This window comes from Penicillium maclennaniae (assembly GCF_028827695.1).
Source record: "Penicillium maclennaniae strain IBT 15551 chromosome Unknown utg000007l:1.0-4884863.0:1.0-4888362.0, whole genome shotgun sequence".
Classification (NCBI taxonomy): domain Eukaryota; kingdom Fungi; phylum Ascomycota; class Eurotiomycetes; order Eurotiales; family Aspergillaceae; genus Penicillium; species Penicillium maclennaniae.
In genome coordinates, this window is record NW_026623219.1 from 2,183,339 (window position 1) to 2,195,719 (window position 12,381).

Consider the following 12,381-nt stretch of genomic DNA (forward strand, 5'->3'; position numbering starts at 1 on the left):
GCTGTGGAACCAGATGAAGCGGGCGCGCAATCTCAGAGGAGGGCCTTGCGCGGGATGACTAACAATGACCTACCATAGGGTCACTACTACAAACCTGGGTACAAAACAAACGGACTATGTCAAGATCAACGATCGACGATCAAAAAAGTCAATCTTCCATGTATTAGTTCGTCGGAGAGCATAGAGTACAGGTTTTTTGGTATCGGGATGTCCTGCCATGATACAACATAGGAAATGAAATGTGAATGACGCTATGACAAAAGTCCTCTCCAGCTTCAGCGTCAGGGTCAGCGCTTACCGCGCCGCTCTTCTTCCTTGCGCAACCTCTTACGGCTCTCCTGTGCAATCATGTCACTGAGGTCTTCCTGGAATCCCCATTGCGGTTGATTCTGTTGCTGTCTCTGTGCCTCGTACATGTTTTGAAGGCTGTCCTTGCTGAGACCATCTCCAGCTTGAATCGCATCCAGGTCGACCGATACATCCACATCGCCGGGCTTCTTGCGCTTTCGGGTTTGGTCATCGACGCCGAGGACGGGGGGGATTAGTGCGTGAAGAGGAGCCCAGATCATATGCTCGGTCGCCACCGAAAAATCCTTGGACGCTCGTCTGTCTCTCCGGGATGACTTGGTAAGCACTTCGAGGGTGAGCGGATTCCTCCGTCTCTGTACCGCGAAGATGCTTTCGGACATCGAACTCCCCAGAGATATTCTCCGTCCCCACTGGTTCAGATGGAATAGCAGAAGCTACGCCGCTGGGTGTTTCTAAACCACTTGGAGACTGTGTACCTGTTTCATCGTCCTCTTCATCCGCGTTCTCGTCTTCTTCCTCATCCTCCTCCTCGCTCTCTTCTTCCGACTCTTCAGATGCCTGCAATTCTCCCCAGAGATCTTTCTCAACTGGTTCTCCTTGTTGAACATTTTGCTGCGGTTGCAAGACTCCAAAAATATCACCTCCGTATAACGGTCGGTTATGCTCATCGACTGGTGGTTTACCATCCCCCCTGGATGATAGCCCCACATGGCACCAGGAGGAGGAGGCGCATTGAGTCCGGGAATTTTCAGTGCCGGGTAAGAAGGTGGGGGACCATAACGTTGTTGATTAATGAGCCAAGGAGGGGGGGGCACCCGGTGGCATATTGAGAGCCTCCTTTAGTTCATCGCTCAGGTCACCCGGCCGGAGATGTTTCAGGTTGGTCTCGTATTCTTTCCCCTCATAGTAGATCTCGCCGTAGCGAGTCAGCTCGGGTTTAGTTTGGAAGCGGAAGAAGGCCTCGTAGAGTTTCTGATAGTCGATGTCAAGGCGTCCCATCTTCGGCTGGACCCTCTCCCGTTGCTTTTGTTTCAGGCTGGACTGTTCTTGCTTGTCTAAGGCAGCATCACGCATCTCTGCAATCCCCGTTTCCTGTATGAACTTGGGGAGGGCGAAGGGTGCTTTTTCAACCCCTCGTTTGGACGAAAGGTATTCACGTTTGAGAGACCAATGCGAAGGAACGGGAACCACATTACGATGTGCCTTGATGTGGATCAGGAGCCGAGGATCTGATGCTGATGTATCTGTCCATTCCACGATCTCGGGTTTGCGAACCATCGCCTTCAATTCAGCAACCGATAGCTTGTTCAGTTCCTTTCGCTTCTTTTTCGAAATCTTCGGTTCACTCTCTTGATCCTCGTCTGGGATTTCATCTTCGTCATCGAAGTATATCTCAGGCTTTTCAGTTCCTTGTGCGGCAGCATCCTCGCCGGTCTCGTCAAATTTGCCGACGATGCCCTTGTACATCTCCCAGAGCGGATCGTCGAGCTCGGGGGGGGAGGCGACCGTGGCGGCAGCTGGGACATCCTTCGAATCAGAGCTAAGCTGACGTTGTTCAGACGGCGTTGCTTCGATCTTCTGAGGTGGGGCATGAGTAGCCTGGAAAGAAACACGTCAGTTTCCTGCGGTGGTAGCGATAATGTTGACTCACATCCGTCTTCTGGGCCTTCTTCTTCGCTCGTCTGAGCTGATTTTTGCTCAGTTTCATGATGCTGTTCTTGCGATACCCGCACTATCTCTTGAACGCGAGTCGCCCGGGGTTGGCGATGGCGTCTCGAAGGATGGATGAAGATTGATCGAAGTCTGATACTCGCGCCGATAAATTGCGAAGCCTCCGCGTCGTTCTGCCAGCTGTCACCGACCTCTACACGTTGATCTACCTTGATCTACCTTACGTTATTCTCAGTACTACGTACTGAACTATGAACACCAAGAGTCAATGATGTAGGTGACAATCGCAGTCATGCAAAGACTGTTGGAGTGGGAGATCATCTCCCCGTTTACCAGACTAGTAAATCGACCAGCGCATCCATGGATCGACATTGAGAACCTTCAAGACGAGAGCGCCGAAGGAAAATGGATATCTCGGATTGAGGTTTTCAGGAGTCTCAGTTTGAATTGACGAGAAATTTAATGATTTTTTATCGTACAAGTTGGGGTCAAACAATACATGAAAGCCAAAGATGCCAGGCATGGAGAATGGAGGGAGTACCAAAGTCGAGAAAACAACCCTGTCCTAATAGTTGGAGGCTAGTCACAAACCCCATACGCGACCTGGCGTGAGAATAATGATTTGGGTATTTGGTATCTGTGGGGGCTTCACAGGGCGCACGGGTTTTATTTCTTCTTTTTCGCGGATCTCGATTCTAAAGCGATGTTAGTGGACTTGATGAAACCGCAGAGTCTGGATGTATTTACCCGCTGCAGTCCGTTTCTTCTTGGGGCGACCCTTTCCGCGAAGCTTGGCACTATTTCAAGAGATCAGCATCGAGAGCATGGGAAAGACATGAGGGACAAACATCTGAATCGCTTCCTCGCGATCGTCCTCCGCCTCGTCAAAGGTCGTCAAGCCAAGGGGTTTGTATGTATTTTGGAGATCGCGGAAGGAGACGGTCTTTTGCGGATACCATGCTGCGAGCGCCGGGCCACGAAGCCGCTGCCTGAGAATCTTATTGCCAAGTCGAAGCCTCTGCGGGTTGAAGTTAAGGGAGAAGATGCGGCATTGTGCCTATGACGGAAAAGGGGAATAATGTTAGCGCGCGTCTCTTCTTCATTGGGCTTAGATTGCACCTTGACTAGATCCAAAATGCGGCCTTGAGACATTTTCGCGATTCAGAAGTGTCAGTTCATGGCGGATGATGAATCGTTAAAGGGTCGGAGGCTTTCGCGTGAAGATCATGTGACTCTGCATGGGACCCACTTGGGCTCCACGATCTTCTTGACTTCAAACTGTCGACCTCAGCATTCAGACGATACCATGGGAGCCAAGAGATCGGTCATACCAGGAGAGTCGTCCATCTTGTCTGTCAAGCGATCCAAGGTAGGAAACTGCCTGCCGCTTAGGTATTGCCCTTGAGTCGTCTGGTCCGACTGACACTTTCTAAGACCCATCATGAAGCACGGCCGCCTCGTCACGAACATGAGGCCGACAATAAAGACCAGCTGCAGATATCCACCCCCAACTCTCGCTTGTGGCTCCTGAGGCAACTTGTTCAGAATGTGGTAAATGAACCTGAGCTTACTGCGGTCGATTCGGAACTTTCGAAGGCAGTTTCCACGCTAGACGATGCTTTTCACCGTATCGAAGGGCTTGTCTTTCCTAGCGATGGCACATCTAATACCTCAAATATGTCAAAAGCATCTCATACGACAAATGGCGCCGAAGATAATGGATCTCAGGAACCTGTTCTACCGCACATTCTAGATGACCGGTTGGAAAGATCGGTTTTCACTCATCCGGCATGTGGAAACAATAGCGATTCAACCTATGACCGGCTTGAGATACTGGGTGATGCATACATTGAGTTAATGGCAACCAGACTGATCTGGGGGAAGTTTCCAGGTATTTCATCCGGTCGGATTTCCCAAATCCGCGAGCTTCTTGTCAAAAACGAGACTCTATCGGCATTTGCAGGGGTGTATGGGTTTGATCGGAAGATCTCAGTGCCAGCCAATTATTCAGACCAGGAGAAACGGTGGACCAAAATAAAAGGCGATGTCTTCGAGGCATATGTAGCCGCCGTCATACTTTCACATCCCATCGATGGCTATCATATTGCTGAAAAATGGCTGACACAGCTGTGGTTACCGAAACTGGACGCTTTGGGCCATCAAAAGGCCGAACTTCGCTATAAGGAAATTTTGGCCAAGAAGGTCATGGGGAAAGGCACAAAACTGGAGTACAAGGAAGAGAAGCGAGCAATTGACCATAAGGGTAGCGGCACACAGACATTCTTCATCGGTGTTTACCTGACAGGCTGGGGAAAATGGAAAAATGTGCATTTAGGCTCTGGACAGGGCTCGAGCAAGGTTGCAGCAGGCGATGAGGCCGCAAGAGATGCACTCTCGACAAATTCTTCTTTAATTTCGAATATTGCGGCGGCAAAAGAAGCCTCGAAAGCAAAAAACTGAATATTCTTATTCTTCATCCAGTGAGGCATAATACTGTATGTAACATGTGTAAAGAGGTCTTGCATGATGTCGCGGGTTCAAGATATCATAAGTAGTGGCTGTCTTAGACAAGTAAACCGCCTGTGAGCCAGCACCGATCACCATTTGAGGGACGTTATGGAATAGCTAGTAGGCATGGATGAATGGGTTGACAGACGCAGACCTGTCCGCTGGGAGGCCAATTTACACGCATAACACAAACCTGGCAGCTAGAAAATCTATATTAAGAGCTTAGGCTATGATACAATTTGTTTCTCGGTCTTTGCTATCTAGATTGTATCATCCCCGATCACGGCGTTTTTGGTAGAATGACCGGACTTATCGAACTCTTAGCCTATGATCTTTATTTAATATGAATGTCTATAATAAGAACAAGCTTTCTCGCGGCTTTGATCGTTAACTGTGGGGGTGTTGTACTTCCCCCTTACGCAAGTTACGCGTCATTTCTAGTGGCTTCTTATAAGAATGTTCTTTATTAGGGTACTTTATATCCTAGTAACCTCGAATGTTAGCGGATAGGATTGAAGACCGATCTGTGTAATTTGTATTCAATTTTGTATTTCATAATATGTTCTTTAGCTTAGTATGTATTGAAATAGGGACCGACTTGATAACAGTTTCGTAATGAAGGCTAGGCAACACTAGTATAAGAACGCACGTCTACTCCTAGGCTCTTTCAGAGATAGTCTAGAAGGTTTTTCTGGAAGACGCACTACCTTATAACCCTAAATCGTATATTATTAATCAAAAATAATGGTAAGACTGAACTGAATTGGGTGATTACTTGATCTATCTCTGTTGGACTAAAAGGGTAAAGCTACCACGAAGCAGATCGTGGCCCCTTAAGTCCGTGGGATCAACCTTAGTCCGGCTAGGTCAGTCGGTGCCAGACAAAGGAAGAAGGTCAAAGGTCGTAGGATAGACTATAAGCAGATATAGCCTAAACGAAGGCAGAACCACAGTCCTGAGGATCAAAGGAAGAAGGTAGAGATGACTTTGGAAAGTGGAAAATGACTTCAGGAAAGTAGAACTGACTTGATTCTATCTGCTAGAAAAGAAGGACGTATTTATAGGCTAGGATAGCCTAGAAATGACGTCTAGAATAACATACAAATGACGTACAAACACTAGGCAGCAACATAATCAAGGTGGCAAAGAAGGGAACCGAAGAGAAGCGAAAAGAATGATATCAAGGATCGACGGTCTAAGCCACCCCGAAAGCACCCCCGCAGGATCAGGCTATGCATGCCTAAAGGTGGACGGGTCCCATTTTACCCCTAAGGGAAAGTGGTCCGCCTATCCTTAAGGGGACCGAGGGTCGAAGTCTGTTCACCGAGGTCCGAAGACCATGGTCGAAGTCCGCGGGCAAGGCATGCCCGAAGGCACCCCCGAAGGAACGGACCATTCATGCCTGAAGGCGGACTATTTACCCCTAAAGGAAAATATTCCCGCCTATCGTTTGGGGGAGGGCCGCGGACCAGAATCAGAAGTGGTCAAAACATCATTTTGATAGAAGAAAAATCTGGTCATGTGATCAATGCAATCTGGTCTTATATGTTGAATATAAGAGTAGATCTTTCTATGTAGCATTGGTCTATATTCCAATGGATAGTCCTTATCTTAAGGTCTAAAGTTATAAATTTAGGGTTTATTTTAACGTATTCTCTTTTTCTAAGTTACTTAAAAATTAAATATAAGCGAGATATATATTTAGTCTATCTTTAATATAATTTAGGCGATATAGCAAAATTTATAGTACCTATAATATTAAGATCTTAATCCTAAGTATAGTATATTTTAGTCTTAGTTAAGGGTTGTTGGACTAAAAAGGTAAAGCTACCACGAAGCAGATCGTGGCCCCTTAAGTCCGTGGGATCAACCTTAGTCCGGCCAGGTCAGTCGGTGCCAGACAAAGGAAGAAGGTCAAAGGTCGTAGGATAGACTATAAGCAGATATAGCCTAAACGAAGGCAGAACCACAGTCCTGTGGATCAAAGGAAGAAGGATAGAAGAAGGTAGAGATGACTTTGGAAAGTGGAAATGACTTTAGGAAAGTAGAACTGACTTGATTCTATCTGCTAGACAAGAAGGACGTATTTATAGGCTAAAGTAGCCTAGAAATGACGTCTAGAATAACATACAAATACTAGACAGCAACATAATAAAGGTGGCAAAGAAGGGAACCGAAGAAAAGCCAAAAGAATGATGTCAAGAATCGACGGTTTCAGCCACCCCGAAAGCTTCCCCGCAGTATCAGGTTATGCATGCCCAAAGGTGGACCATTTTATCCCTAAGGGAAAGTGGTCCGCCTATCCTTGAGGGGACTGAGGGTCGAAGTCTGTTCACCGAGGTTCGAAGACCATGGTCAAAGTCCGCAGGCAAGATATGCCCGAAGGCACCTCCGAAGGAACGGACCATTCATGCCTGAAGGCGGACCATTTACCTCTGAAGGAAAATGGTCCTGCCTATCATTCGGGAGAGGGCCGCGGACCAGAATCAGAAGTGGTCAAAATATCATTTTGATAGAAGAAAAAATCTGGTCACGTGATTAATACAATGCTGATCTTATATGTTGAATATAAGGATAGATCTTTCTTTGTAGCATTGGTCTATATTCCAATACTTCCTAAATAGCATACTAGACGACCCTGTTTATATTGCCTTCCCCTAAGGATACGGCCGCAAACACTACGTTCTACGGCTTAATAAAGCCCTATATAGCCTAAGGGTAGCGCCTATCCTATGGCAGTAAGAAGTCCTTCAGAAACTGGCCCAGTTTGGATTCGTGCCTATTCCTGAAGACCCGTGCCTATTTGTCTATAAAAATGTCGTTTTAATGATATTTGTGGACGATATCTTGGTTATCTTCCACCGAAGGCACAAACATGAAGCCTATAAGCTTAGGGACAAGCTTATGCAAGCCTATGAAATGAAAGACCTAGGCGAGGCAACGAGGTTTATAGGCATTCGAATCACCCGCGATAGGGCCACGAAAAGGCTATGGATCTCCCAGGATGCCTATATTGAGAAAATTGCGCATCGATTCCATATAACGCCTTTGAAACCGGTTAAAACGCCATTTCCACCCTCGCCGCTCCCCGCTCCACCTTCGGACCACTAGGCTTCCCCAGCTATGATTCATCTCTATTAGCAGAAGATAGGATCATTACTTTATGCCACAATTATGACTCGGCCTGATACCGCAAAAGCTACCCAAATGCTTTCGGAACACCTCACGAACCCTACCGATCAGCATATGGACGCTGCAGACAAAGCCATAGCCTATCTATACTATACTAGATATAAGGCTATAGAGTATTCCCCTATGCTAGACGGTCCTACCTTCGTATGTGCAAGCGATGCATCCTATGCAGACAATATCGGACGAAAGTCATCAGAAGGCTATATAGCCTATTTATTTAATGGTCCGATAGACTGGATTGCACGGAAGCAGAAGACGGTGACGATATCAACGACAGAAGCCGAATTGCTTGCTATTTCATTAGCCAGTAAGTATGTGATGTGGTGGAAACGTCTCTTTAGGTCTATAGAACTAGACCTAGACCAGGAAAGGCTTAGTGTTATTTGTGACAACAAACAGACCGTGGACCTCCTTACTAAGGTCAATTCTTTGTTCCGCACAAAGCTTAGGCATATTGATATCCACCACTATTAGTTACGACAAAAAATAGTGGCCGGAAACATCGATATTGCCTGGATTGAGACCAATTCTATGCCTGCGGACGGTCTGACCAAGCCTTTGCCTTATCATAAGCACCAGCGGTTTATCGATTATCTAAATATGACCGATATCCAAGACAGAATTGTCGAAATCTAGATCTATGAGACTATATACGCATAGGCCTAATTCTATGCCTTATTTAGCTTATAAGTTCTGATAAGCTGAAGGGGGTGTATTGGAATATAGACCAATGCTACATAGAAAGATCTATCCTTATATTCAACATATAAGACCAGATTGCATTGATCACGTGCCCAGATTTTTCTTCTATCAAAATGATGTTTTGACCACTTCTGATTCTGGTCCGCGGCACTCCCCCAAACGATAAGCGGGACCATTTTCCTTCAGAGGTAAATGGTCCGCCTTCAGGCATGAATGGTCCGTTCCTTCGGAGGTGCCTTCGGGCATATCTTGCCTGCGGACTTTGACCATGGTCTTCAAACCTCGGTGAACAGACTTCGACCCTCAGTCCCCTCAAGGATAGGCGGACCACTTTCCCTTAGGGATAAAATGGTCCACCTTTGGGCATGCATAACCTGATACTGCGGGGAAGCTTTCGGGGTGGCTGAAACCGTCGATTCTTGACATCATTCTTTTGGCTTTTCTTCGGTTCCCTTCTTTGCCACCTTTATTATGTTGCTGTCTAGTATTTGTATGTTATTCTAGACGTCATTTCTAGGCTACTTTAGCCTATAAATATGTCCTTCTTTTCTAGCAGAAAGAATCAAGTCATTTTCCACTTTCCAAAGTCAGTTCTACTTTCTTCCTTTGATCCTCAGGACTGTGGTTCTGCCTTCGTTTAGGCTATATCTGCTTATAGTCTATCCTACGACCTTTGACCTTCTTCCTTTGTCTGGCACCGACTGACCTGGCCGGACTAAGGTTGATCCCACGGACTTAAGGGGCCACGATCTGCTTCGTGGTAGCTTTCCCCTTATGCTCCAACAGGAAGGCATTTACTGTATCCAATTGTATGGTTTCAAGGTCAAATGCAGTAATAATAGCAAGAAGAGTCCGAAGGGTTCGTGTAGCAAGGGTAGTAGCCCTAGTTTCGTTATTGCGGTCAACTTAGAGATCTCCGCGGACATAAATTCTAGCCTTAAATTTGGATAAATAGCCGTTTTCATCCACTTTATAGGTAAATACCTATCTTAAAGGCAGAATTTGATGCTTAGGGCATCGATAAGGCTTGATAGACCCTTTGTATGATTTATGGTCTTCCTCAATAGTCTTTCGCTTCACGGGAGTCTATGCATTCATATTCTTAAGCTTCTGATATTCGACGTCTGCGGCTTACATGAACTTAGCTTTATAAGGATGATTAAGCATTTCTTCCTATGATTCCGGGGAGGGGGAAGGTTATCTTAATGCACCTTCTTAGGCTGATCCTTTATTGCCGCAGAGAATGTATTATAGAAGGAAGCGAAGGCTTGCCGCTTATTTGAAGAATTAGGCGAGGGAGATCTATCCCATTTAGGGTGGTCATATTGATTTAATATTTCCTCGTCATAGGAAGAGTTATCAATTAAGACCATAAAGTCAGGTGATTGGTCGGAAACACGTGCATCCGGGGTAAGGTCTTCGGCCGGAATAGTGATTCGGGACAATAAAGAAGGTTCAGAGGGAAGTGAGGCGTTTTCGACTTCTTGAGTGAGGATAAAGTGAAGGGTCATTTACTCTAAAACCGCCCGAATAAGGTGCGTTTTCAGTACCGTTTAGAGTAAGGTTATCCTCACTTTCGCATTGGTTTTACCTTACTTCTTCTTCTCCTTCTGATTCCTCCGGGGAAGGCGGTAGGTCGCCGAGGATTTGGTCTTAGTAGTCTATATCCTCATTTTTATCTTCCTCGGTGTCGTTATTAGACAATTAGTCTGTTTCGTCCGGTAAAGGCTATATCGTTAATAGATTATCGAGAGGCTCATCAATACTAGCCTTGGTGATGACTAGGTCGAATTCTGGTATCGACAAAGGCTCGATAGCTTCTTTTGATTAGTCGTCTATCACATCGTACGCCGTATTTAGTTGGTAGAAGCTAGCCTCATCGAATACACAGTCTCTTGCATTAATGACCTTATGGGCCTTAGGCACCCAGATTCTCTATATATTGGATGCTTTGAAGCCGACAAGGTAGCCTATCATTGCTCTAGGCTTCATCTTTGCGAGACGAGGGATATTATTGATCCTCACGAAGGCTTTACAGCCATAGACCCGTAGATTCGACAAATTAGGCTTTGGTTTCATATAGCCTGGTTTGGGGTCTAGGCTATCAAATAAGGCCTAATAGGGTGTCTTCTATCCTAGTTATTTGTTCGAGGTTCGATTAAGCACATAGACCGCGGCTTGGACTGCTTCAGGCCATAGATATTCAGGTAAGGATACCTAAATAATTATAGCCCTAGCCCTTGAGATAATGACCGCACCAGACCTTTCTGAAAAGGGGTTTTGCTCTGGTTGGTAGGGCGGTAAGGTAATAACCTCAATTCCTTGAGTTCGAAGCCTATCCTGGTGGATATTACGGTCCCCGTCTAGGTAGATACGTTTGATGCGAATGCCGAATTAGGTAAGGACGAAATCAATCATTTGCTGCAATAATAATTGGATTAGGTGTTTCCGTGCAATGGTGACTAATAGGTGGTATTTCGTCACTGGACAATACGTATGGCTTGCATAGAGGATATTGTTGATTCCAGGGCCTAAATGAATAAGGTCCCAATGCAAGGTTTCGAACGGTTGGTCTCCAATATGCATAGGTCGTCTAGACACCTGTCTTTGAGCCTTAGAGATAAGGCATGTCTCGCACGGTTGTTTTTTGGCCGAAAAATGGTCTATAACCACCCCCGTGGTAGAGGCTTCGAGATGCTTAACCGTATCGAGGCTAGGATGCCCTAGACGCTGATGCCATAGGCTGTCTGAGCCTTTAAGGATAGGCGAGTCGTAGGATAATACTAGGGCCATAGGCTCGTAGATATCGTCTTCAGGGTCAGATTCCTCCTGTATAGGCTATATAGGCTTCATAGTGGTGTTGAAGGCTGTCTGAGGTGGAAGCGAAGGGGAGTCGGGGGGAGGTCTGATCCTCATATATAGACTTATTCTGATACCCTAGAATAAGGGTGATGCCTGTGTCATCCGAAGTCTTGCAAATAGGCGTCCCATCTTCTGTTTTAAGCCTATTAAGCCTCTGATTATGGTAAACACCCCCTTTCTTGGCCCTCTTTGCTGATAGGATGTTCAAATGGAAGCGTGGAACATATAAGGTTTCATAGAGGTCAAAAGTGGTGTTTTAGAAGCGTAAATAGACTAAGCCCTTCCCTTTTATAGTGGCTTTTGTGTCGCCGACTAAGAGGTCTCCTTCATAGGGCGAAAAGGTGACGAATTAGGAACGATCATTGCAGATATAGGTGTCTGCGGCCGAGTCATATACCCACACATTAGGCCGTGTATGCCTAGAAGCTAGGCAGGTAACCATACCTATAAGAGTGTCGGACTGGCCCTGCTGACCTTGATACTTTTTGATAGTATTGTCGTAGGCTTATTTAAAGCCTGAATAGGTGCATACTTATTTAAAGCGGTCAAGGACGGTTTGGTCTGGTTTCCAACCTTCTGGCCTAATAGAGGGGTTGATATAAGGACAATCACTGAATGTGTGGTATCTATTATAGGCGCCCCCTTGGCATAGACAGGGCTTCTTAGTCTTCTTGCCCTAGCCCTTATCTGATTGTCCACGGAAGGTTGCATAGACATTAGAAGGTCGTTTAGGCGGTATAAGCCTAATAGAATCCCTATACCTCTTTGTTAAGGTAAAGAAGTCTATAGAGTCTATCTGGCCTATAGATTCAAGCCGGTTGATCTCATTATGCCAGTATTCGGCAAAGGAGGGAGACATAGAGGCTAGGCCATCTAGGAAGTCCAAAAGTGGTCTAGTCTTTGATTGGACTTCACCAATGCCTAATTGGACAGCCTCTACGTAGGTATTCTCGCATTGCGAAATCCATGCATCTATAGTCAAAGAATACGGGATTCGGCGCATTTGATAGTATTTCTTGATAACCGACCGCTTTCGGGCTTCAGTGGTTGGTGCATAGCGCTTTTGAAGGGTTTGCAAGGCTTCATAGACCGTCGGTAGATGCTGAATAATAAGCTTGCTTGAATAGGAGATCGATA

At 46.0% G+C, this 12,381-nt stretch overlaps 6 protein-coding genes across 6 annotated transcripts; 1 reads left to right on the top strand and 5 right to left on the bottom strand.

The window, feature by feature from the left end:
* Nucleotides 1-299: 299 nt before the first annotated feature.
* On the bottom strand, nt 300-2,017 carry N7477_008043 (U2 snRNP complex subunit CUS1; the record flags this gene model as incomplete). Its single annotated transcript, XM_056969706.1, has 4 exons — nt 300-662; nt 721-980; nt 1,125-1,908; nt 1,961-2,017. Coding segments are annotated over 4 exons (1,464 nt in total), but the record flags the coding sequence as incomplete, so codon positions are not given.
* Nucleotides 2,018-2,646: 629 nt separating this feature from the next.
* N7477_008044 (mitochondrial 37S ribosomal protein mS33) lies at nt 2,647-3,132 on the bottom strand (the record flags this gene model as incomplete). Its single annotated transcript, XM_056969707.1, has 4 exons — nt 2,647-2,675; nt 2,728-2,777; nt 2,829-3,037; nt 3,100-3,132. The coding sequence occupies 4 exons, from the start codon at nt 3,130-3,132 to the stop codon at nt 2,647-2,649; spliced, it is 321 nt and encodes a 106-aa protein (XP_056819739.1).
* A 154-nt stretch (nt 3,133-3,286) lies between these two features.
* On the top strand, nt 3,287-4,440 carry N7477_008045 (ribonuclease III; the record flags this gene model as incomplete). Its single annotated transcript, XM_056969708.1, has 2 exons — nt 3,287-3,349; nt 3,415-4,440. The coding sequence occupies 2 exons, from the start codon at nt 3,287-3,289 to the stop codon at nt 4,438-4,440; spliced, it is 1,089 nt and encodes a 362-aa protein (XP_056819740.1).
* Nucleotides 4,441-10,209: 5,769 nt separating this feature from the next.
* On the bottom strand, nt 10,210-10,461 carry N7477_008046 (uncharacterized protein; the record flags this gene model as incomplete). Its single annotated transcript, XM_056969709.1, has 2 exons — nt 10,210-10,317; nt 10,345-10,461. The coding sequence occupies 2 exons, from the start codon at nt 10,459-10,461 to the stop codon at nt 10,210-10,212; spliced, it is 225 nt and encodes a 74-aa protein (XP_056819741.1).
* A 146-nt stretch (nt 10,462-10,607) lies between these two features.
* On the bottom strand, nt 10,608-11,175 carry N7477_008047 (GAG-pre-integrase domain-containing protein; the record flags this gene model as incomplete). Its single annotated transcript, XM_056969710.1, has 2 exons — nt 10,608-10,745; nt 10,789-11,175. 2 exons carry the CDS (start codon nt 11,173-11,175, stop codon nt 10,608-10,610), a joined length of 525 nt encoding a protein of 174 aa, XP_056819742.1.
* A 25-nt stretch (nt 11,176-11,200) lies between these two features.
* N7477_008048 (uncharacterized protein) lies at nt 11,201-11,686 on the bottom strand (the record flags this gene model as incomplete). The annotated part of the gene is made up of 2 exons (XM_056969711.1): nt 11,201-11,436; nt 11,602-11,686. 2 exons carry the CDS (start codon nt 11,684-11,686, stop codon nt 11,201-11,203), a joined length of 321 nt encoding a protein of 106 aa, XP_056819743.1.
* Between the last annotated feature and the right edge of the window lie 695 nt (nt 11,687-12,381).